This window comes from Gymnoscopelus braueri (assembly GCF_963280865.1).
Source record: "Gymnoscopelus braueri genome assembly, chromosome: 20".
In the NCBI taxonomy this organism is placed as follows: Eukaryota; Metazoa; Chordata; class Actinopteri; order Myctophiformes; family Myctophidae; genus Gymnoscopelus; species Gymnoscopelus braueri.
In genome coordinates, this window is record NC_137622.1 from 13,718,868 (window position 1) to 13,741,465 (window position 22,598).

The following is a 22,598-nucleotide window of genomic DNA, read 5'->3' on the forward strand; positions in this document are numbered from 1 at the left end:
TTCCTTTTATCAAGTCTTGTTGCTTATTTTTAATAGATGCTACACTATGCAGATGTACATTGGTTATTTGTTCACATATGCTACTATATGTTATTTAGATAGACATGTACTATTTGCTTGACCACAATTTAAATTACAGCAACAGCTGCTCAGTGGCCCGCGGTGGCTTTGACGAAAGCATGCAGGAAAAGGTCCTGAAAGATACATAACATATCTTATTCAATCTTTCTGTTTTATCAACACAATGCAGCTGTACTTTTTACCTCATAATTGACCTGCTCTATAACAACAACCATAATAATAATAATAATAATAATAGTAATAATAATAATAATAACCTTTTTTGTATTAATTCAGTGACACACACATATATATATATATATATATATATATATATATATATATATATATATATATATATATATATATATATATATATACTATTATTAAGGTTATTATTATTATTATTATTATTGTTGTTATTATAGAGTATGAAGTAAAAAGTACAGCTGCATTGTGTTGTTAAAGCAGAAAGATTGAATAAGATACGTCATGTATCTTTCAGGACCTCTGAATAGATTACATCCCCTAAACCTGTACCTATCCTGATGTTATTCTACCAGCAGGGCTCTAGTACTGCTGGTTTTCTATCCTACCAGGATATCTAGTACTAGTGGTTTTCTATCAAAGGAGGACCTCTAGTGCTGCTAAATGTTATTGCATTCATCTAGTGACAAAAATACAGATCTATTGGGTATTGAACATAATATTAAATATACAATTGACAAAAATAAACAATTTAAATGTATTATTGACAACTGATGCTAGGGAAGAAATTATTTTATTTTCAATAATTATTTACCTCCAATAACCCTTATTGAACTTGATGGTGTGGTTCTCTGACTCGTTGGCAGTGATTTACACTCTGTCCGAAGTCAGCTGACATTGTCAGATAAAGATTGAAATTAGCTTGTTACAAATTAGAATACAGAAAAATTCAAAACATCAAACAAAAAGCAAAATATCAGTACAGAAAAACACAGCTCTGCAACAACACGGCATGTCAGCGTAACTTCAGCATGTCATTCTCATTTAACTCTTCCAACAGCTAGAATGTGTCATAAAGGTGGCTTTTGAGGGCAGTTTTGAGGTGGGGGCCTCTTGACGTGGTTGGGAGTGCATTCCTTAAACAGCAACAACAAATGTTTTATCACCTCAGGTTTGGTCCTTGGTCCTGTGAATTTCCAGCTGGTTGGCTGGCATTCACCAGACCTGAGTGAGTGGGCAGGGACAGAAGTCAGGGGCTTTGTTGTTGAGGGGCGTGTAGGTGTTGAGGAGGATTCCGTTACAAGACTCACTTTAATCAACTTATTCTAAGCTATTAGTCATACTTTTTATAAAGTGGTGGGGGGACATTAATGGGTGGGGGGACATTAATTTCATTTCAGTATTCATTTACCTCCTATATATAACCCTTATTGTTCTTGATGGTGGGGTTCTCTGAATAGTTCAAGATTAGTTAGGCCACAAAACCACGAATGAACGAATGAATGGCATGTGGAAAATAACACTGAATACACTGAATTTGTCACAGAGTGAGCCTAACTAGTAGCGTTCTGTGTCCGTTCTGTGGTTGTTGAGGCAGGTCGGTGGATGATGTCACCAGGGCCACTCTGTGTAGAGTGGGGTACCAAGAGATCTTTGCACCTGTGTTGGGTGGAGTTAAGGGTCTCTCGGCTAAAACTGTGCCACATTCACCATAATTCTCATGGGATCCTTATCCATAAAGAAACAGATTACATGAGAAAGTAGCCTTAAATATCTTTGTACAATGAAAACAGAGACACTTGTGTCCTTGGGCTTGGCAGTTATTTACACATTGCCAGAAGTCAGCTGACATTGCCAGATAAAGATTGAAAAGACCTGTTACAAATTAGGTCCTGCAGATCAATTCAAAACATCAAACAAAAAGCAAGATAGCAGTGCAGAGAAATGTTATACTGGATACTAAATCCATTTTATCTCTTGCAACATCTAATATAAATGGTAATGAGTGGCTTTTGAGGGCAGTTTTGAAGGATGGGGGGCTCTTTGATGTGGTTAGGAGTGCATTCCACAAACAGCAACAGAAAATGTCTCATCACCTCTGGTTTGGTCCTTGGAATTTCCAGTTGGTTGGCTGGCATTCACCGCACCTGAGTGAGTAGGCATAGGGACATGCTGGAGGAGTATGTGGGATAGGTAGGGGGGAGCTAGGTTATTGAGGGCTTTGTAGGGGTAGTATTCTGACTTTGATTCTTTGCTTGGCCCGGAAGGAAGCCAATTGAAGGTCTTGAATGACTGTTTTGATGTGATGTCAGAGTTCTGAAAATAGTTGCAGAAGTCGAGCTGGTTTTTGTGAGCTGATTCTTCTCCTCCTTAGTTTGTGGTCTGGAAACAGATGAACAAGAGAAAGGCTATATGTAATAATCCAATAGACCATAGTTTATTAGTCCATAAGAATTTAATCTAACACATTTTACAAGAAAATGGTGAGAGCGTGAAAGATGTTTAGTGGCACTGAATATTGGAGTCCACATGTAGGTTTGAGTAGCCTACACTTCAAAACATTCCTTTATGAGATCACTCTTACGTATATCAGTTATGGATCTTACCTGGTAAATCCAGTCAATGTATTCAGAGACGCGTGCGAAGCCATTGGGCTTCTTGGGGACATTGCAGCGTCTGTGCGCAAAGCTGGTGACACCATGGACGATGTAGGTGCCGTTCACCTCACAGTTCAGAGGGCCGCCAGAATCTCCCTACATGTAGGTTTGTAGGCAGACAGAAAGAGAAAGTTTGTTTATTCACAAGGGTCCAATGACTGAATAATTAACCACATGTGATTATAAACATTAGAAGACTTTTAACTTTTATTCTTTTATATATTCTTCTGCATCCCAGTGTCAGTCACAGATAAAAGTTGCAGCCATGCAGTAAACTACTCGTTCTTAAATGTGCGTGTGTAAAAATGGACCCTTACATGCTCATGTTAATTAGTGTTTGGGTCCAATTTGACATTTTCCTAGTTAAATTGACACTGATGATTTTAGTATGAATGCTGTATCACTCTGCAAATAAATAAACCACCTTACTGCAGGATGAATGAAAATGTAAAAAGCCTGCTAAGGCATAAATCCTATGATATAGTTTACTTATAATTCCTTATGTCAGTACACTCACAAAACAGGCAGCCTGAGCGCCGTTACCCCCTGCACAGATCATGGTGGTCTTCACAATCTCTCCCCACCAGTCAGGTCTGGAGCAGGTCTGATGGTCAATGAGGGGAAGGTAGGCTTGCATCAGTCGGTGGCTTGGTCCAGCATTATTAGCTGTGAAAGGAAAAGGGGTATTACACAAAAAATAGACAAAGGGTGCAAATGTTACTCAAACTAATCGATTTAATCGAATTATGTATTTTAATAAAATAAGATTTAAATAAAAAACTATTTTCCCCCTGTATCCAACTCACGGTGTGTGACCCCCCAACCGGTGATGTAGCAGGTGGTGTTGTGAGGCAGAATCTGTCCAGCAGGTGGCAGTGCAGCAGGCTGAACCCACTGGTTCAGGATCACGTCAGAGTCAAAGTGGACCAGGGCAATGTCATTTCTAAAAATAAGTTAAGTACATGCAGTGTAGCAGGTGTTTAGTTGAATGTGATAAAGACAACAGACTACTGGCTGCCAGTTGGACTATTTAAGCCTGATTTATACTTCAAATGTAAGCATATTATAAACAAAGCTTTACTTTGATTTCTAACAATCTGAACCCATTCTTTCATTTCAATCCTTTCTTTAGATGTTTCTTGTCTATTATAAGTTGGAAATAAAACAATACATGGTCAAAATGCAACAAATAGACTGTGACACCTTACACAACCCCTCTGACCAGCACATACTGTCAGTGAAAACATTTACTTTGAACATTTCCTTCTAGTGTAGATGTGGCATATCGTAGCTGTTGGTTAGAAACCTTGTTTCCATATTCCAAATCTCCATATTGTTTTTTCGTAAATTAATGCCCTACTTTGTAATATAGTGTCACACAAAACAAAAAGAAATACCCGATCTACAAGCTCACAGCACGTCGCCAAGCTTACGTGAGTGTTGTGAGCTTTTTTTCTTTTTTTTTTAGCAATTGTTTCTTTTTAAGTGAAAGTGGTTAAAGGAGTAGTTCACCCAAAAAATTACTTATTTTCTATCAATTACACACGCCATGAAGCATTGAATTCATGGAGATTTTTTTGTTTTAGTCGCATTCCTAAGCCAATAATTTGATGATAATAATAAAGATGCTAATGTATCCGGTAGGAGACACAAAGGAGACTCCTTGTGTCTCCTACCGGAGAGACCGCCGGTCATCAAATTATTGGCTTAGTGGAAAAAGAAATCTCCATGAATTCAATGCTTCATGGGGTGTGTAATTGATAGGAAATAAGTAATTTTTTGGGTGAACTACTCCTTTAAGTCTATCTGTGGGTTTTATAAATGTTGAACCCTTGACAAGTATCAACAAGAGAAGAGCATGTGATTAATAATTACATTGGATCCATTGGAACACATGTTCTTTTTTCCGTTTTCTGAAAAGTAACAGTTTGGAACATAGGCCTACAAGGTTTCGACCCAACAGCAACAATGTGCAAAGCCACTGAGATCACCTTGTGATTATTACTCAGAATGTTCCCGTAGAAGATCAACATTTCTTTGTAGCAAAAAAGAAAAAGTTTGTCTAAAACAATGACGGTCCACCCACCCATGGGACACATCCCCATTCCACATGGGATGGATGTGCACTTCACGGACGTTCACCACCTGCTCTCTGCCACTGACGCTGTGGAGATCGTGCTCACCAGCAACCGCACGAAGCTTATTCCCGGGCCTGCCGTGTGTTGTTGCAAAAGAAAGAGAGAGACATTGTTAACATCAAACCATGTTTTTTCACCTTTTTCCTTCAAAAAAAGTGGCCATTGTACAGTATTATGGCAATCAGGTAGTTCAAATGATTAAATACTCCAGTCGGTGACAGATGCCTGACATGAATGTTTAAACTGCCAACAGATTGAAGATGCACAAAGCATGTGTTCATGTTTAAGTCAAACTTTTCCAGAATGTTTGCAGATCTAACTCAAATTCATAAGGCCAACAAAGTGTGTGTATGTAGGTTGGTAGTTAAATATACAATTTCCCAACGTTGCGTCTGGGGACCACCAGGGGTCCAAATTGTGTAACTCTGAGGGTGTACAAATGGAACCAAATGGACCCTTACACGTCCATTTTGTTACATTTGTAAACTATTAGTTAAATTGACACGGAGGACTTTATAGTATATATTGGGGTCCCAGAGATGTAAAATAAAATTGTATCAAATGGGGGTCTGTGGTCTAATGCATTTGATATGCAAACTGGGCCCTGGGGGTCCTTGAAATGAAAAAGGTTGAGACATACCGGTCGACACAGTGGGCCGCAGTCATGGCCCAGCTCTCGTTGATCAGGGTTGCTCCACAGAAGTGGCGGTATCTGCCCTGGAACAGAGCCTGAAGAGAGATCTGACACAAACACAACATGGTAAAAGATATGTCATTTAAGCTAAGTAAATAATGACCTGGCATTAGAGTTCCAAAACATTTAGCTGTCAGGCACAACCATACGCAAGTGCTGTATGACAGTGGTTTCTCAAACATTTTCATGTCAAGGAACCCAAATTGATATGTATCAGCTATTAGGCCATGGACCCCCCATCTGAAAATATGTTGTGCCAGGGATACTAGCCGATCTACAAGCTCACGGTGTGAACTTTATAGAATTAGAATAGTATGTGTGTGTGTGTGTGTGTGTGTGTGTGTGTGTGTGTGTGTGTGTGTGTGCGTGCGTGCGTGCGTGCGTGCGTGCGTGCGTGCGTGCGTGCGTGCGTGCGTGCGTGCGTGCGTGCGTGCGTGCGTGCGTGCGTGCGTGCGTGCGTGCGTGCGTGCGTGCGTGCGTGCGTGCGTGCGTGCGTGCGTGCGTGCGTGCGTGCGTGCGTGCGTGCGTGCGTGCGTGCGTGCGTGCGTGCGTGCGTGCGTGCGTGCGTGCGTGCGTGCGTGCGTGCGTGCGTATCACTGTGTACAAATGGAGCCAAACTGCTAAATGTTACCTGCCAAGGCCAAGCGTTGGGTTGGGCCTCCTCCCCCCCTACAACTCTCTCTGCAACAATGTCTTCCAGATACTGGGGGACAACCCGGACACCGTCAGGGCCAAGCTCTGAGAACAAGACACGGGGGAGAGAAAAAGTTTTCCAGTTGTTATTATTTAACCCCTTAAACACTATATATTTCATTGACCGGGGTCCCCCAAGGGTCTGTAAATGACCCCCTCCCCTTTTCCCTCTATATGAAAGCTCTTCACCTATTTTCACTGAATGTTTGCCTATTATGACATGCCCTTTCATGAGGTTGAATGATGATGACTGTACTGTACTGTACTGTACTGTACTGTACTGTACTGTACTGTACTGTACTGTACTGTACTGTACTGTACTGTACTGTACTGTACTGTACATCATAACATTAAGATGTATAATTTCTTACATCCTACTATCAAATAAGAAACCATACTCAGGAGTAGAATTGTATTACTCTCAAACTCACCTTTTGAACCAGTTAGCCCCAGATGCTTTACCTCAGTGGCTGGCACAGAGGCACTGCGTAGAGCAAACACCAGTGCAAGGATGGTAGTCAGGCTAGCAGTGCTCAGAAGAACACCATAAATAGTCCATTTACTACGAGTATAAGGACGGAACCATTTGAACCAGACTCGAGGACCTACACGCACGGACGCGCACGCACACACACACACACACACACACACACACACACACACACACACACACACACACACACACACACACACACACACACACACACACACACACACACACACACACACACACACACACACACACACACACACGCACACAGGAAGTGAGATTAAAATCTTTGAACCTAAAAATAAAGATCTATTTGTGTGTTGTTGTTTTTTGTTGTTGTTGTTTTTTTTTGTTTAGTAAAATCTCTTACCAGACTGTATGGGTTGTTCAAGCGCAATGCTGCTGTCAGCAGCATTCATGCGTACGGACATTCTGAGACCTCAAATCTCAGTCGCTCACAGAGATCTGGTGAAATACAGATGTAATGACCCATTAAGACAGGAGGCCGATTCTACAAATGTCTTCTGAATCCTATGTTGCTATATCAGTGGTTCTCAAACTTTTTCATGTCAAGGACCCCCCAAACTTATTATGTATTTGGCCACCAACCCCCATCTCAAAATATTTTGTACCAGGAACCACCAGGAGCAAAGATTTGAGTTAAATATGTTTGCTTTAAAAAAAACAACCAATGTGCTATATATATATAGTTAAAATCTAAAATGACACAGATGCTTTCCCGGTTTTAATGGGTTGAATCAGTGATTCTCAACCTTTTGCATTTCACAGTCCTTTTGTCATTTGTAGCAGGGCTAGAGAGCATGACGCACAACAGATAAAAGAATCAAAAACAGTATGTGGGCGCCAGTGTGCAGGTGGTTTAATGCTTTTATCTGTACGTCTAAACTCCTAATGTAACATTGTAACCCATGAATGGAATGTTCAGAAATGTGTCTCTTTAATACTGTGAGAAGAAATGCCCATGGCCTACCAACAATCGGCACAATTCAACCCTTTGAGAGTATTAACTGGGTTTCTTTAAAAGAATGTATGTTGAACATGCTGCATGTTGCAATGTCACACAAAGGTGTTTTACACTTTCCATCAAAATGTGCTGATGGCCTGCAAAGCCAAAGTGCAGTAACTACATTTTGGGGACACATTGACTTATTTATTTGTCTCAAAGGTCAGACCAGCCCTCATGATTTTGGGGGATAAAGAATTACCTAATGAACAAATTATTATACAAATAGGGTAATATCACTTATATACGATAACCTATATGGAACACAAGCCATTTCCCCCCCAGTTTGTTTATTTGTGTAGTTACTAGTTAGCCAACTGCACTTTGGCTTTGTGGGAAAGAATACATCACAAGACATCAGGCAACATACAGTCATGAAAGACATCTGCTGTTGACTGAAGACACAACAGTCCTACACAGTAGCCTGTCAAATAATATGCAGCCCAAAGAGGATTGTTTGTCAAACTCTAAAGAACTGACTGACACCCCCTACAGGCATTATAGTGGAACTGACTGAGTGAATAATTGTGCACATGGACAAGTTCAAAGGCTGAGGAGCAGTGGTGGGGGGAAAAAAGTACTACATTTTTTTACTTGCAATGTAGAAATACTCTGTTACAAGTAAAAGTCTGGAATTAAAATTTTACTTGAGTAAAACTACAAAAGTATTGGTATCAAAATGTACTTAAAGTACCAAAAGTAGAAAGTACTCATTATGCAGAATGTCCCATTTCACAAGTTTTCAAAAGTATACAAATCTTTTGAAAATAGCAGATCTACAATCTCACAATACGTTGTGAGCTTGTAGATCGGCTATTTTGAAATGGCTCGAAATGCATGGGGTTGAAGTGGAATGTATGTTTTGTAATCATGTTCAAAATCTACAAAGTAACTAGTAACTAAAGTTTTCATATAATTGTGGAGTAAAAGTACAATATTTGCCTCTGAGGAGTAGTGGAGTAGAAGTAAAAGTATTTTAAGGCAGGTTCCATTGAACGTCATAACACTGTAGTTGTTCAACTACATCATCAAAGTAGGTCTACACACACATAGCCCTGAAACATGACTGTCATATCATGACAGTCATGTCATGACAGTCATGGTGCAACTTGTACCTGGTTTTGTCACTTTCTCCATTTACAACCCGTACACCTACATAAACGTTCAAATTTCAAATATAAAGTGTTGACCCCACGGCCATGGATGTAACAAGTTGAAACGTTTAAATCTAAGTACACGTATCTTCGGTATTGTTCAATAAAAAGCATTTTAATTCGATCGGTGGCCATTTTCTTAACATTTTGTTCATATGCTTTCCACTATGTGACCCTATCGGTTGGAAGGTGTACTGCACTCCGATTCATCATAACTATGAGAAAATGGCCACCAATCGGATTAAAATACCTTTTATTTAACAATACGGAAGATACGGGTACTTACACCCAAGCGTTTCAACTTTTTACATGGCCGTAGAGTCAGTACTTTATATTTTAAATTTGAACGTTTATGTAGATGTACGGCGGGTATGGGTTGTATGGAGAAAGTGCCAAAACCAGGTAGAAGTTGCGCCATGACGCTTGTGACAGACGAGCGTCATGTGAACCATGGCTAGTCTACACAGTAGTACAACACTGAAGGTCCCGCATGCAAATAGACCTTTCAAGTTTCCACAGCCTTTTGAATTACCTTTCAATAAAGTGCTCAATCAATCAAAAGAACAACCAGCATAGCATACAGGCTAATTAATGAAAACCAGCAGAGCTTAAAGCAGACCGAAATAGGTCTATACTTCAATATACACATCAACATTATAACTTATGACTATTAATAGCACATAAACAACCCGAATCAATAGTAAAAATCAACATGAAGTGTCTATTTTATTAACATTTTTACTTTGAAAACTGTTTCACCTGCAATTTGAGTCACAGAGTAGAGACTATTTTGGAATATCAATTTCTAATCCACGGAGCAACTTTTGAAGATATCTCACCAATATTTGGAGTCACATTATGGCAAGGTAGCCTATAAGGCAGGTATAGGCAATCATAATAGGTAACAGCATAATAATATAGGCTAATATTCACATTAAAATAGGCAACAATCTTAATTATGTCACACCACAAAAAAGTGGCAGCTATATTTTGGGGTTTTCCATTATGAAATAGGCTTAGAAATCTAATGTATAGGCTTAGAAATCTAATGTAGCTATATAGCTTAATAAAATATGAACAGGTAGATTTATAGCCCACCTGGCTCTGAATTTCTTCCAAGATCGACGCACTTCAGAAAGTCTCTTTTGGCAACTTCAGTCTTCCAAGTTCCTGAGATGGAAATACTGAATGATGGAGGGCAGTGCAAAGACATTAGAGCGCAGGTATAGCCTACTCACCACACCCACATATCCCTGCTGATCTCACCCTGATGTCACACCAGTGGTTGAAAAAGTAGGCTACTCACATTTTTTACTTGAGTAAAAGTAATACTCTAAAGTATTGGTATCGAAATATACTGAAAAGTAAAAGTACTCATTATGCAGAATGTCCCATTTCACAAGTTTAGAATGTATAAAAACATATTTACCCCCCGAAACTGGCTGTGGGGTGGGGCGGGCTCTCCGAAAGTCAATCACAATCTCAATCTCGTTGGTCTTGGAGACATTGAGCTGTTCAATTGTTTAGACCAATTAAGTCACATTAGATAATAGTCTAGTCACAGGCGGAAGGTGTTATCATGTACAAAATGATCAGCTATGTTAAAAAGTTGTCAAAATGTCCCATGTTAGTCGGGGCCCTTAGGGATATTTTTGCACTAATCAGTCTAAAAGCACAAAATTTGGCCGAAATGTAGCCCAGGGCATGGTCTATGATTTAGCTTAGGCACCTGAGCCAGTGACCTTCGGGGTCGCGATATGGTGGCCAAATCCAATATGGCTACCCTACCACCTGAAAACAGTTTTGGCGATGATTTTGTATTTTTAGGTTGTTTTATGCCTTTATTTTAGAGTGGGACAGGGAAAGTAAGCTGACAGGAAATGGGGAGAGAGATGGGGGCGGGGTGACACCCAGCAAAGGTCGCCGGGAACGGGAGTCGAACCCGCGACACGCTGCCAGGCTAGCATTGCAGTCTAGGGTGCCTGGACCGTCACGCTACGGCCCAGGCCTTTGGCTATAACTTTTGAACCAGATGAGCTACAAATAAAAACCTGGTGTCTATTTCATATACACATGTTGGAATGCTTGTCCTTAACCTTTTATGCTTTTGGGAAACTTGACGTGTATTTTGTCTTATCTTTTGAGCATTAGAAACACATTGTAATGCTCAGATTTATGATTAAATCTATCTCGAGCAGCACTCTAATTAGCTTACCGGTATTCCCAACACACACACACACACACGCACACGCACACGCACACGCACACGCACACGCTCACACGCACACTCACACGCACACAACAATCCACATAAAAGTGCTAAGTCTCTCTACAGTAGGTGCCTATGGTACTGTATATGTACGAGCGATTATTAGTACTTATGTCCGGGGGGGGTGGGGGTGGGCAGGGGTTGTATGTGCTTATACTGTATGTTATCATACTGTATGCACTCACATCCAATTAATGAGGTGCAATGGACCCGCAGCTTTACAGCATTTGCCGCGCCAGCTACATGACTGCTTGCAGCCACAGCGGCTATACTGGCAACTGAAAGATGGATCCATAGGTTCCCAAGCCTTGACCGTAGAGTCCCAGTAACATCCCCGCGTACTGAAATTGGGACTATGCTGTTGAACGGAGGTTGCCTGATTCCAGTAGAAGCTGGCCTACAGCAGTGCCCTTTTGACATGCTGAATCAAGATGCTAATACCATTAAAATGTGGAGAGGAGAGAACACAATGGTCACGGAGAGAGAGATGGAAAAAAAGAAAATACACAATGAGAGATCATTGTGTTTTTTTTTCTCTATCTCTCTCTTTGTGACCATAGTTCCACTTAATCCTCTCATCAATGTTGTAAACACTGACACCTGCTTTGACACGAGGGCTAGGCGGGCCTTTGTGTAATTTGCGAAGCCCTACACGCAACTTGCGTAGTGAGTGTATAGGACCACCCGGCTCATGGGCACAACCTTTTTTTATCAGTGGGGGTGGCGTGGCACATTCATTATATTAGAAGGGACACTTCAGGGACCAATCAGATTTCAACAGCAGCCAGTGCCCCTGTAGACTCCCTCTGGAGCCACCACTGCACGGGTGAGTTCATGATAGGGCCAAACTGGGCTCACATGCAAAATGGAACTTTGGCTTTGGCTAAATTAAACAATTGAGGACACAAAAAGGCCTATATATGCAATTGACAAGCCTGTGATCAAGGGCACGATAATCAATCAATCTATGTATCTATCTATCTCAAACTCAAACTTGGCATGTGTCCCATATGACCCGGGGGTGTGCAGTGCTTATTGGCACAGATGTCTGTATCTGTCTGACTGCGGGTGTTTGGGGGGGGGGGGGGGGTGTATGCATCGGCGTCCCTGATTGGCCAACCCAACCTCTCAGTTTCACGGATTGGTGAAGCTTTGAGTCACAGAGAGTGTACAAATGGACAAATGTTCCATTTGTACACTCAGAGCTAAATAAGCGGCGAGTATTTTACACTGGGGTCGCACTATAATTCTCAACCTTTTGAATTTCAAGGACCCCCAGTTGGCTACAGACCTCATTTGCTACTATTTTCTTTTATCTCTGGGACCCAAATCGTAAAATCCTCAGTGTTAGATTAACTCTGAGTGTACAAATGGAACAAATAGACCCGAAAGGGTCCAATTGGACCCCTGGTGGTCCTTGGACCCGACGTTGAGAATCAGTGTTCTAGAAACCTCAAGGCCTGCAGAGTCAGTGACTGGAAAGAAGTTTGGATTTGGTGCCCTTTAGTTTTTGAGCAAATGCTTCTCATACATTTGGAGGCGGCTGTATAAAAGGCCATAATATTAATTAGTCACATTATATACTATTCCAATAATGAAATCTATGAAGATTCACTATGTGCCCTTGTCAAATTCTATGTGCATAAAGTATATTTTGACCATTAATATGTTTGGTCACTAGATGGCACTCTAGGGCCATATAATGGGCCAAGTGCACGTTAAAGGAGCACTTCCTCCATTTTTAAACTTGTCTTCATATATGGCACAATTTCTGTCTACTTGGTCTGTGTCTCAGAGGAGGGCTGTGGACAATTCAGGAACCTGCCTACCAGTGACATCATCGGTAGGCAGGTTTGGTCATTTCAAAAAAGTTACAAACTTTTTTGTTTTATTGATGCAAGAATAATTCTATTTCAGCAGAGAAAGACAGATACTATTAGTAGCTCGGAATCCCCATCGAATCGATGATACCCTATTTTAGACAACTCACAACATGTCACGATGCGACACGTTGTGAGCTTGTAGAGATATTTTTTAAAAAGTTTGACACATTTTGAAAGAATTTTGTACTTTTACTTTGGTACTTTAAGTGCATTTTGATGCCAGAACTTTTGTACTTTGAAGTCAAATTTTGAATACAGGCCTTTTACTTGTAACAGAGTATTTTGTTATTGTCGTATTGCTATTTCTACTTAAGTAAAACAAATCTGAGTAGCCTACTTCTACCACAATTGGTGTAAACTCTCAAACGCACAGGAAACGCACTGTAGTGAAACCTGGTTCAACTGGTTTAAGCAAAGAGAACCGCAGGGGGTTATGTCTATCTACAAGCTCACTCACAACACGTCCCGACTCCCAGCACGTTGTTTGAGCTTGTAGATCGTTTTTTTCTGGAGTGTGGCAACTAAGTATATAAATCAGGCTTAAGTGGGGTTGGGGCCTAGAGAAGATCATATTAGGTTGGAAATGTCACGCACAGGCCATCAAGAAAATAGCACATCTAAGAGCTCACAACGCGCTGCAATGCCTTGTGAGCTTGTGTAGATCTGCTATTTTTGGTGCACCGGCACACAAATAAGTAGAAATCAGGTAGAACTCTAACCCCTAAACCTAACCTCTAAATACCTAATCCTAACTCAAAGTCCAACCTGAGACTTTTACTTATTGTACGTCTAACTCTAGGAGTGTTTTCTTTAACCAAAACAACCAGTTCTCTTGTGAGGACCAGGACAGTAATTGTCCTGACAATGTCTATTTCTCAAATTCTACTATGCTTGTGGGGCATTTGGCCCTCACAAGTAAGTACAGTAACGCACGCGCGCGCGCGCGCACACACACACACACACACACACACACACACACACACACACACACACACACACACACACACACACACACACACACACACACACACACACACACACACACACACACTCTTTTGCTTCCTCATACCTGTGCATTAAGACTGACACACCTTAAGTTAGGTGTGGCTCTACAGTCATTCACTCTCACTGACTCACTCTGCAGTCACACGCACAGTCCAAATATGCAAATATCTGTAGACGTATGTTTGACTGCTTAACCCCTTAAACCAGTGCTTCTCAAAACGTTTTGTCATAATTGTCATAATTTGCCCATAATAAGACGTATTTGGCCGCAGACCCCCCCCCCCCCCATCTGAAAATAAGAGATTTGTTAAAACATTTCTTAATTATTCCAAAAATAGCTGATCTACAAGCACACAATGCAGCGATGCGATGTGAGCTTGTAGATGTATAAAACAGTGGACGTGGTTAGACTGATTTTGATGCTATATTAACATATTTTGCTGGGTAACCCCTGGAACCCCTTCAAGGACCCCACTTTGCAAACCAATGCCTTAAACCCTATATACCTAGCCTATACTTCACCGACTGGAGTAGGCCTACTGCTGTTCACAGTCACACAGACACACGGACACACGGATGGGCAGAAGCAAAGACATAGTCTACGGCCGGTCCGGCCTGGTGGAGACAACAGCGAAAAAGAACCAATGCTTGCAATGGGAGGTTTGTTTGTTTCATGAACCTTGACCTAGGTCTGCCCTCCTCCTGACATCTGTTCCACAGTCTAGCCACAGAAACACCCAGCACACCCTCCCAGCTTCAGTCTGTCTCTGCTTGCTTTTGTTACTTTTTCCTCTCTGTCTGGACCCCCCCTTTGTGGCACTCGTTGCATTGAGAGTGCTAGGACAGTGCTAGGACAGTGGTTCTCACATTGTTTCATGTCAAGCACCCCAAATTGATTGTATTTGGCCGCAGACCACCATCTGAAAATATATTGCCAGGGACCCCAAATCAAGATTTGTGCTGTTAAACTGTTTCAAAACTATTCCACAGAAATTCCACAGTATCTCCACATTTTCTTCTATAAGAGTGTCAGACAAAAGTAGTGAAAATAGCTGATCTTGTAGATCGGCTATTTAAAAAAATATTAGAATTAAATAATGAAAAAGGAACAGTTTTGAACATACAAGGTTTCCACCCAACAACAACGATGGGAACGGTCCACATTTAGAGTTGCATTCAGTCAGGTTTTGCAGGGCCTGCTGAGGCAAGCAGTGCATGTGAGCAAAAACTCTACCCTACCAATGCCAGTACAGAAACCGCACACAACATCGCCGTCAGGCAGAATCTCCACATTTCAACTTTCGAGCTTGTAGATCTGCTATTTTCATTTTGTCCTGAAAGTGAAAGTGGTTAAGTGTGTCTGTGTGGGTTTTATAAAATGTTACTTCAGTAAAAGTACAAAAGTACTGGCATCAAAAACCTCATTGCGTTTTTTTGTTTGAAGTTTTCAAAACTTGACAGAAAAATACAGTATCAGATCTACAAGCTGAGCATTTACAAATAGACAAAGAATAAAATAGGAAAATAGGTCTTAATTGGTTAATGTATGTTTTGTAATAATAATCTAAATTTACAAAGTAACTTGTAGCTAAAGTTTTCAAATAATAGTGGAGTAAAGAGCACAGTATTTGCTTCTGAGATGTAGTGGAATAGAAGTATAAAGTATAGAAAAACTGACACACTCAAGTAAAGTAAATGTTCCTCAAACTACTTTCAAACACTGGGTGCAGTTACACCTGAACTGAGCGTATTCCAACACTGCGTGATTACAGCGTGCTCACACAAGGAATGCCAGCTGGGATGGATGGGTGCAGGCCATTCATTTTGCTGACAATGAAGAGCAGTTCCTACTCAAAGCAGTATTTAACATCTTACCTACTTCTAAATTGTACCTTTCTCTAACCATAAGATCTCAAGTTTGTACATTCATAGGCTATTTAAAAAACTAAGAGCAATCTGAAAATGCGTCACAGCGGTAGGCTGTCTAGTTTAAGGGAAGACGAGATTTGACTGGAGTCAGTTCACCCAGTTGCACGTGCAGAGATGTGACGTCACTGTAGCTCAAATGAAATGTGCCTTTAAACACTTTATTACATTTCTGATTATTTATCAGAAATGTCATACACATATTGTATAAATATGTTGTGAAAGCACCAAAAGTGATCTCCACAATAGCCTCACAATATACTGTAAATATCAAGTCCACATCGCCCAGCCCTGGCTAGTGATGATGGTACATTGTTTGACACCATCTAAGCTGGGAAGGCAGCAGACCATTCTTCAATTTGAAGTTCCTTCTGCAATACATTTAATCCAGTGTTTCCCAGCCTGGGGTCTGGGCCCAAAGATTACATGGGGGGGGGGGGGGGGGGGCTTGTCTGTTTGGAACATTTTCAACATGTTGCACAAAATTAAAACGTTCCTTCATCCACCTTCATTCAACCTGGCATTCCCATGTTGGTCATATTGTCAGTCAAAAACATAATTGTGTTTTTAATTTCAATGTTTAAAAAAATATATATCTATAAGCTCACAATGCGTCACAACTACTAGTCCATGAGCCAGACAAGATTTCATTATCGAAATAGTGGGCAAAACCATACCTATATTAAATTGTTTATAGGGTCAATTTAAGTAAATAAATATATGATAACCTTTCCACAGGAGCAGCTTTTTCATAGTTATCACACATTTTGTTATTTTCCCCATACGTACATGACAGGTGAAAAATTACAAAATTAAAAAAATTGTTATAATGAAACTTCCCCAGCTGATTACTTACATGAAGACAATGATTTATTGTATTACAAGTTTTCTGAAATTGTATATTTAAATATGCAAATTAGGCATTAGGAAAATATGCCCAAATTTGCATAACTTTCCAGAATCAACATTTCATTTTGTTAAGATGTTGGAGTCAAAGGTTTTTAACGAGGGAATATTCAATATCTGGCTCAATTTTGGGGCTCTGGCTCATGGACTAAATGTCTAATTTGCGTATTTAAATATACAATTTCAGAAAACTTGTAATACGATGAATCATTGTCTTCATGTAAGTAATCAACTGGGGAAGTTTCATTATAACTATTTTTGAAATGTTGTCATTTTTTCACCTGTCATGTACGTATGGGGAAAATAACAAAATGTGTGATAACTATGAAAAAGCTGCTCCTGTGGAAAGGTTATCATATATCTATTTACTTATATTGACCCTATAAACAATTTAATATAGGTATGGTTTTGCCCACTCTTTCGATAATCATTGCTCAATTTTGGGGCTCTGGCTCATGGACTATACTGTACATATTGTGTGACAAGTCGGGGGGCTCAGATTTAGTCAGACGTAAGAGGGCGGGGGGGCTCCAAGGAAAAAAGGTTTGGAACCACTGCTTTAAACCAGTGGTTCTCAAAGTGGAGTCCGGGGACCCCCAAGGGTCCTTGAGGAGGTTCCAGGGGCCCGAGCAAAATAGTTAATGTTGCATCAAAATATGTTTAACCACTTTAAATCTATTGACAATTTGAAAATAGCCGATCTACAAGCTCACAACGCGCCTGCGATGTGTTGTGAGCTTGTACATCCATTTTCAAAAGAATCTTTGATACCACAAATCTTATATCCCTGGCACAAAATATTTTGGGATGGGGGCCCGTGGCTGAATGTATATTCATTTGGGGGTCCTAAAAATTTGATCTAAAAACCACAAAAGCCCACACCATCATCTTCACAAGGCAGTGCAGTGGTTCCCAGTGTGCCACAGCATGCTGGCACACTGGGAACCACTGGCATCCCTGTTTTGGTCATGTCATTATAGGTGAAAATGCTACATTTAATTACATTCATCTTTTTCGTTTGAATGTGTTTTTTTTTTTTTACCAGTGGCGTAACATAGTTACGGCAGACCCCAGTGCCCCCCCCACCCCTGTGGGAATAATAATTATAAATTATTAAATTAATTATTAAATACCTCGATTTCAAATTAGACAGTAATATAGCACATTATGGACTTTGCATATTCTTAATTTAACAGGCTTAAAAATGCATTTTACACAGGGAATTAGAGTACGCAAAGCCTACTATCAGCCTACATTGTTGCATATTGAACAGTTCTTACACGATTCGGTACTTGAACTTGCATTCTTGTTGGGCAGCATTCTACAGAGGTGTAAGGGGGGCTACATGCAACTATAATGTTCTTTTGTCTTAATGGTAGCATATAGCCCCCATACTGCAATCTATGCTACATGCTACTATGCTAAATAAGTAGTCCTAGTAGCATGCAGTACCCTTAAAACTCCTGGCATTAGCAGCTGTAGTACTCCTTCACTTACACTCAAGTCGCCACTTTACTTTCACTTCCTACACCACCCATTCTTAAACCACTTCAACCCTCTAGGCTTAGTAAACTGGACATGACTTGCCTTTCGGTGCGCTTTCCCACCTACACCAAATCACAGCAGAACATAGCCAATCTACAAGCTCACAACACATCATGTAGCTTGTAGATCTGCAATTTGTTCCTTATTGCAGTTTTAATCGGACAATGCATCTTATGTATATTCATTCTAGGCACTTAGTGGAGTGGGCGGGGTCTATGGTCTGGACCCAGGCTATATTCATTCTACTCTTATTAGGACACTTGAACAGTTTTCACTGTCCTCCTTTTCTCTCCATTATTTCTCTTTCCTGAAAACCGCAAATGAAGGCAGCTTGTATGATTCACCCACAGGATGTGCCCAATTAACATCGATCACAAACAAATTCCATAGTTTGAATACACGTCATTGAGCAGAAACCATTTCTGAAATTTGTAACATCAAGCTCAAGTGTTAAGTATAGTCTTAATGTCACTGGAGTTATGGCTAATTTTGTTAAAGGCCAATTGGTGAACATGGTGGTCATTCTGCTAACTGGATCATGACCATTTAAATTTACATATAGTAGTGCATCTGGGTCATTTGAAGCTGTATACATCATTTGGTCATGATCGGTCAAAAATCTTTAGTGAATAAACTGTTTAAAAAATACCAATTAGCACTTTTAACACTTGATATTTTTGTTAGTGTTAAATAGCTCTATATTCCCATAGTAATCATTGATATAGAATGTTAGTTGAGTAACATTGGTCTCCCCGTCTCTCAAGCTCTTTAGTAAACAGAAAATACATTCTCAGGTCAGGATACCACTTTTATACAATCAGGAGCAAGAACTCATACAGGCTTCAGGCCAAACAAGTGTAATTTTAAGTGATGAAACACAACATTGAGCAGACAAAATTGGAACACTATAAAATTCAAGCTGATAAAATGATCTTTGTGCACTTTCTGATTACTGTTGGAATATAGAGCTTTTAGTTTTTTAAACAATCTTTTTTTATCCCTCTATTTTACTTATTCACTCAATTGCATGACAGTATAAATTAGGCTTTAGGGGCCCCTTGAAGCAAATTCAATCACAGGATAAATAAAACTCATCATTCCATCGGTCAGGTGGTCCCCACAGAAAAAAAATAAAGCCATTCAAAGCAGACCATTGATATTTGATTATGAAATATACAGGCAGCATATTCCTGTCATTTTACATTCAAGAGGATGGGGGGATAATGACTCGCAGTTGGTAATCTGTGGTATTTGATGTTTTTTTTTATTGGTATTTCTTTTTTGGAGACCGTTTCAGAAGACCATAGATTTTACAACAGATTTAATAATAATGCAGAGCTCTAAAGAGAGAGGGAGAGAACCAGAGAAGTGTTTCTATCATAGACTGTTGCTGTCTGCTGTTAAAACATTTTAACCACAGCCGTTTCTATTCAACAGACACTCCTAATCACCATAGGGAGAAAAAAAAAAGGAATGAAGAAAAACGAGAACAAAAAAAATTATAATCCAACATTTTTGCTTTTTCTTTTAGTAAATAACACCCAGGATACCATCATTCATTCCTTCCTTTCAGAAACAACAAAAAAGAAAGTTCTCAGTTAACATCTTTTCATTTTGCTTGGAGGGAAGAAAGGATTAAAATAATAAAAAAGGAGCGGGGAAGGAGGATTGACATTTTCTAAATGTGTTCACTGGGGGTAGGGACAAGCCCGATTTATGCTTAGTTTCGCACCAGTGTCGCTCGTTAAAAAATAGCCGTTCCACAAGCTCACAAATCTTGGAGCTTGTAGATCGGCTATTTTCGGCACGTGACACCGGCGTGCAACCAAGTAAAAAATTAAGCAACAGAGAGAAAAAAGTAACGGGTCAGCCGACCATTCATCTCAACATTTCCGTTTCCAGAAAAACAAAAAATAAAAACAAAAATGAACGTATAGAGAAGGGTAGAAGAGACGAGTGGAGCGAGATTAGGGAAGGGAGGGGCTACGGCCTCCACATCCAAAAAAAACAAAAAAATCCTGCTTCTTTTCTTTCTTTCAGAGTGGAGAGAGTTTTATTGTATATACATACCGATATATAGATATCGCTGCAGACGTTGGCATGTGTATCTATATATATATATATCCATTACATAGATAGTTATCATGGAAGGAGAGAGACAGTTTGTTTGTTGGGGAGGTTTGGAGGAAAGTAGAGAGTGAGAGAGAGATTGAGAGAGAGAGAGAGTGGTGGTCCTGGTCGATGGCGAGAGGGCCCACTCTTCTGATGTCCACCACTGACACACGGCGCTTAGAAACCTGCAGGCACACAGAGGAGAGCGTGTTAACATACGAGAAACGCTTTGGCACAGCCATACTACATTTCGCTAGCTTTAATAGCCCTCCTTCGTTGACTCACTGTGGAAGTAAAGCATCAGATTAATAAAACAAAATATTCAGAGGGGAAAAAACCTAAAATGTTATGTTTGAAAGAGCAGGAAATACATTCAAATTTAAGAAATAAAGAAATGTGTAGCCACAAAAGCCGGGGTAGAAGACTAAAACAAATTGTGAGATATAATAGGAATTTAATAAGGTTAGTCTAATTGGCTAATCTCGTTTGGTTTTCAAACTTCGGAAGAGTCTGTAGTGAGAGCCACCAGGAACCAGAACTCATTTTGCTTGCTGAAAGGATTCAGACAGGGTTTTATTTTCCCATTTAGTCCTTTTGTCAACATTTTGTTTTTCCCGTGGAAGCGTAGTCTTCTGATACCACACGATCTGAGATCTCCGCCTACAGACAGGTCTGGGGGAAATTGCTGTACCTACATACTAAATTCAATGTAGGTGCAGCAATATAGGTACAGTAGGTAAAGCAGTGAGAACCAATCCTGATGTCGTTTCAATATGAAGGACCTCTTTCAAGTCTTTGCATTGGTTCTGCGATGCAGTTATTTTTCTTAATCTCTATCGTTACCAAACAGTTTTAGCCAGTAGACGTTATCGGTAGGCAGGGATCTCAGAAAGTCTGACTAGTGGCTACACATAACTACATTGGAATGTTGTGGCAATGTTAATGGAAACAAAGGGAATCAACTAGCCAGTATCAGGTTTAACCATTTGACAAGAACCTTGGAATTAAATTAACTGGACTATTCCTTTAAATTAAAGAGCAAGCAGCTAGCTATTCCTCTATGGACTCATCCAGTAACGTGTACACATCAAGGTCTGGTCTTCAATCGTGCTCATGTTTGTTGTCACTTAACCACTGTGACATCATGGATGACCTGGACTTTAACCACTTAAATCCTATATACTTAATTGACCAGGGGTGCCCCAGAGCTCTATACCAAGTCTGCAAGTATTTACCTCAACAATAAATCTCTTTGGCGAAAATATCCAATCTACAAGCTCACAATACGCTGCAGCAAGTGCTGTGAGCTTGTAGATTTACTATTTTCGCCTAACTGGGCTTCTGATTTTGTAGGATTCGGATTTTGGAACATTAGCTATTTTTGCTTGTGCATGTTACGCAATGTGGAACAAAGGGGAAACAAAACAAAAGATCTTTCTGTGACTTGGTTCTGTGTTGGTGCACTGTGAAAAAACCTCAAGCGGTAATTAGAGCTGGAGGGCTTGGTCTGGTCCACGCTCCAGATTGTCCTAGAAGCAACGGGAAAGCCACAGTGGAAACTTCTCTCTATACTGGCTTACAGACTGGGAGAAGGCTAAAATGATTCGACTACATCAGTAATGCAGCCAATGAGTCCCGATGGTTAACCATCATATCAATCAAATAGGCATTCCCGTTTTCGACATGTAATTATAGTTAAAAAATGTTTTCAAATCTTTCTAGGAATCTTTTCTAAATCGGGATCGGACCCCAAAATCTGTCATGTGTGGGCCCCAGAGAAGGCGGTGAGTAGAGACAAGTGTGTGACAGAGGAACATGCCCACATATCACCCAGTCCTCTTGTGACTCTCTGCTGCAGTGACGCTGCAGGACACAGCATGCATGGCTGTGCAAACTCTACAGTGTGTTGGCTGGTCCTTCTCACTGAGGAACATTTGCACGGCTGAAGTGTCTATGGAGAATAAAGACTTTCATTAACAACATTAACCCTAGCAGTCCCTATCTGGACACGTTATCATAGAGCGCTTAAAATAAAATTCTAAGGTGTTTCACTT

The 22,598-nt window shown here is 40.3% G+C and overlaps 2 protein-coding genes across 4 annotated transcripts in view; both read right to left on the minus strand.

Moving 5' to 3' along the window:
* Positions 1–1,588: 1,588 nt before the first annotated feature.
* LOC308075559 (elastase-1-like) lies at positions 1,589–7,139 on the minus strand (the record flags this gene model as incomplete). Its single annotated transcript, XM_080415505.1, has 9 exons — positions 1,589–1,776; positions 2,145–2,220; positions 2,655–2,801; positions 3,223–3,371; positions 3,512–3,648; positions 4,792–4,917; positions 5,484–5,584; positions 6,169–6,275; positions 7,091–7,139. The coding sequence occupies 9 exons, from the start codon at positions 7,137–7,139 to the stop codon at positions 1,589–1,591; spliced, it is 1,080 nt and encodes a 359-aa protein (XP_080271631.1).
* Positions 7,140–19,677: 12,538 nt separating this feature from the next.
* csnk1a1 (casein kinase 1, alpha 1) overlaps positions 19,678–22,598 on the minus strand; it is a gene marked incomplete at its 3' end in the record, with an annotated part of 35,280 nt that continues 32,359 nt past the window's right edge. For all 3 annotated transcript variants that reach the window (XM_080415422.1, XM_080415421.1, XM_080415419.1), the window contains one exon: positions 19,678–20,729. In XM_080415422.1, coding sequence (XP_080271548.1) covers positions 20,722–20,729 — 8 coding nt within the window. The remainder of the gene's footprint in view (positions 20,730–22,598) is intronic.